At 39.7% G+C, this 1,977-nt stretch overlaps 1 protein-coding gene across 1 annotated transcript; it reads right to left on the bottom strand.

The window, feature by feature from the left end:
* Window positions 1–742: 742 nt before the first annotated feature.
* LOC110505210 (hepcidin-like) lies at window positions 743–1,526 on the bottom strand. Its single transcript, XM_036964755.1, has 3 exons — window positions 1,416–1,526; window positions 1,241–1,321; window positions 743–1,014 (listed from the first exon to the last, which is right to left on the bottom strand). The coding sequence occupies exons 1-3, from the start codon at window positions 1,500–1,502 to the stop codon at window positions 901–903; spliced, it is 282 nt and encodes a 93-aa protein (XP_036820650.1). The 5' UTR covers window positions 1,503–1,526; the 3' UTR covers window positions 743–900.
* Between the last annotated feature and the right edge of the window lie 451 nt (window positions 1,527–1,977).

Raw genomic sequence — 1,977 nt, 5'->3', positions numbered from 1 at the left:
TTGCAATATTACTTTAGTGCCTTGTTGCAAACAGGATGCATGTTTTGGAATATTTTTCTCTGTAAATTAGGTTAGTGTTGTGGAGTAACTACAATGTTGTTGATCCATCCTCAGTTCTCTCCCATAACAGCCATTGTAACTGTAACTGTAACTGTTTTAAAGTCAACACTGGCCTCATGGTGAAATGGAGCTATTTTCTTCCTCCCCTGCAACTAAGTTAGGAAGGACACCTGTATCTTTGTAGTGACTGGGTGTATTGATGCACCATCCAGAGTCTAATTAATAACTTCACCATGGTCAAAGGGATATTCAATCTCTCCTTCTTTTTTTTTTACCCATCTAAGAATAATTACCCTTCTTTGCAAAGCATTGGAAAAGCTCCCGGGTCTTTTTGGTTGAATCTGTGCTTGAAATTCACTGCTTAACTGAGGGACCTTACAGATAATTGTATGTGTGGGAGTACAGAGATGAGGTAGTCATTCAAAAGTCATGTGAAACACTGAGTCCATGCATGGTCGTTAAGTACATTTTTACTACTGAACTTATTTAGGCTTGCCATAAAAAAAGGGGTTGAATACCTCTTCAAAGAATGTGTTGATTTATATTAAAAAAAGCACTATAAGAACTGATTTTACAATAACAACATCTTAGAATGAAAACATCGCAAACGTGCAAACTAGAAAATGTATTTTTTTTTTATATAAAATGTACAAAATATAAAATAAAAGAAGAACATGCTATACAACATGATACAAAACATTTATGTACAAGACTGAGGTTGCAGTGAGAAAGACATCAATGAGATTGCATCTTCTCCACAGAGTCCAAAGGAAATGTAGAAGAATAGGGGGGAAATTAAAGGCAATAAGTTAATAAGATGGTTTTATTGCAGGCAGGTCTTCAGAATTTGCAGCAGAAGCCACAGCCCTTGTTGTGACAGCAGTTGCAGCACCAACGGCACAGGGAGAGGTGGCTCTGACGCTTGAACCTGAAATGCTCCTGTATCCCGGCCAAGAAAATAATATGAAAAAAGGAGGGAACAAGCAAGTAAGTATTTCTGTCCAAGTCTCCACTTCACAACCACAGCACAGTTCGCCCCAAAGCCCTCTCTAACGGCTCACAATCAAATGATAACAGGTAGCACAAGTAGGTTAATTCAATTCTGCGGGGCAAACGCAACCACTTCGATGTTAATTTGCTAAAGGTAATTAGCTTAATTCATTTATTCAATTGAACGTACCAGCAGACGCATGGACTCGCCGCCCGGCTGTTGATGTTCCCCAACTGGACTGTCAATGCTTCCAACCTCGTCCGTTCGCACCTGCAAAGACATTAGGCACAAATTAGTCATGAACATCCTCTAAAATCGATGCACACATATTTGAAGTGGGTTGGTGTTATAAAATGAGACATACCTCGAAGAAAGGAACAGCAGTGCTTTCAAGGATGAACATACATGCGAGGACGACCACCACTGCAACTGCAACACTGAAGGCCTTCATTCTCGGTTTTGCTAGGAAGTTTATAGCCTATTTAAAAGTCTGGTTGAAATCAGTTGGAATTGATATGACAGCCTATGAAGAAAATCAGAACTCTTACATTTTCCCATAAAGGGACGCTCTCCAGCGCACAATTTTACATGCAATAGATGAGCCCCAAGTTAGTTGATTGCCCTTTTGGTGTCCGTGGTTGAGGGACTTCTCTGTCTTGTGTTGAGACTGCGGTACACCGGTATTCATACACACTTTGGCCACTGTTTTTCAAACCTGCCACTTGACCCGATTTCCTCTAGGTAACACAGCCACAAATTCAAAACAGCTCACCCATTTTGACAATGGATTCCACACCGGTGGGAGAAATCAATTGACAAATATCACAGCCAATCACACCACTGTAAGTAATACTTTGAAACGCTATAAATTCCACTATTACTGCAGATATATTATTGACATTTTCAGTATAGTACAATGCAAAAAT

Source organism: Oncorhynchus mykiss, chromosome 3 (genome assembly GCF_013265735.2).
Source record: "Oncorhynchus mykiss isolate Arlee chromosome 3, USDA_OmykA_1.1, whole genome shotgun sequence".
In the NCBI taxonomy this organism is placed as follows: Eukaryota; Metazoa; Chordata; class Actinopteri; order Salmoniformes; family Salmonidae; genus Oncorhynchus; species Oncorhynchus mykiss.
This window is presented reverse-complemented; position numbering and strand designations above follow the sequence as displayed.

Excerpts from the sequence above, each read along its gene's own strand:
- LOC110505210 (XM_036964755.1), bottom strand. The coding sequence starts at position 1,502 with ATGAAGGCCTTCAGTGTTGCAGTTGCAGTGGTGGTCGTCCTCGCATGT. Across the intron at positions 1,322-1,415 it reads CTGCTGTTCCTTTCTTCGAG|GTGCGAACGGACGAGGTTGG; the intron begins GTATGTCTCATT and ends ATGTCTTTGCAG. Across the intron at positions 1,015-1,240 it reads GCGAGTCCATGCGTCTGCTG|TTGGCCGGGATACAGGAGCA; the intron begins GTACGTTCAATT and ends CATATTATTTTC.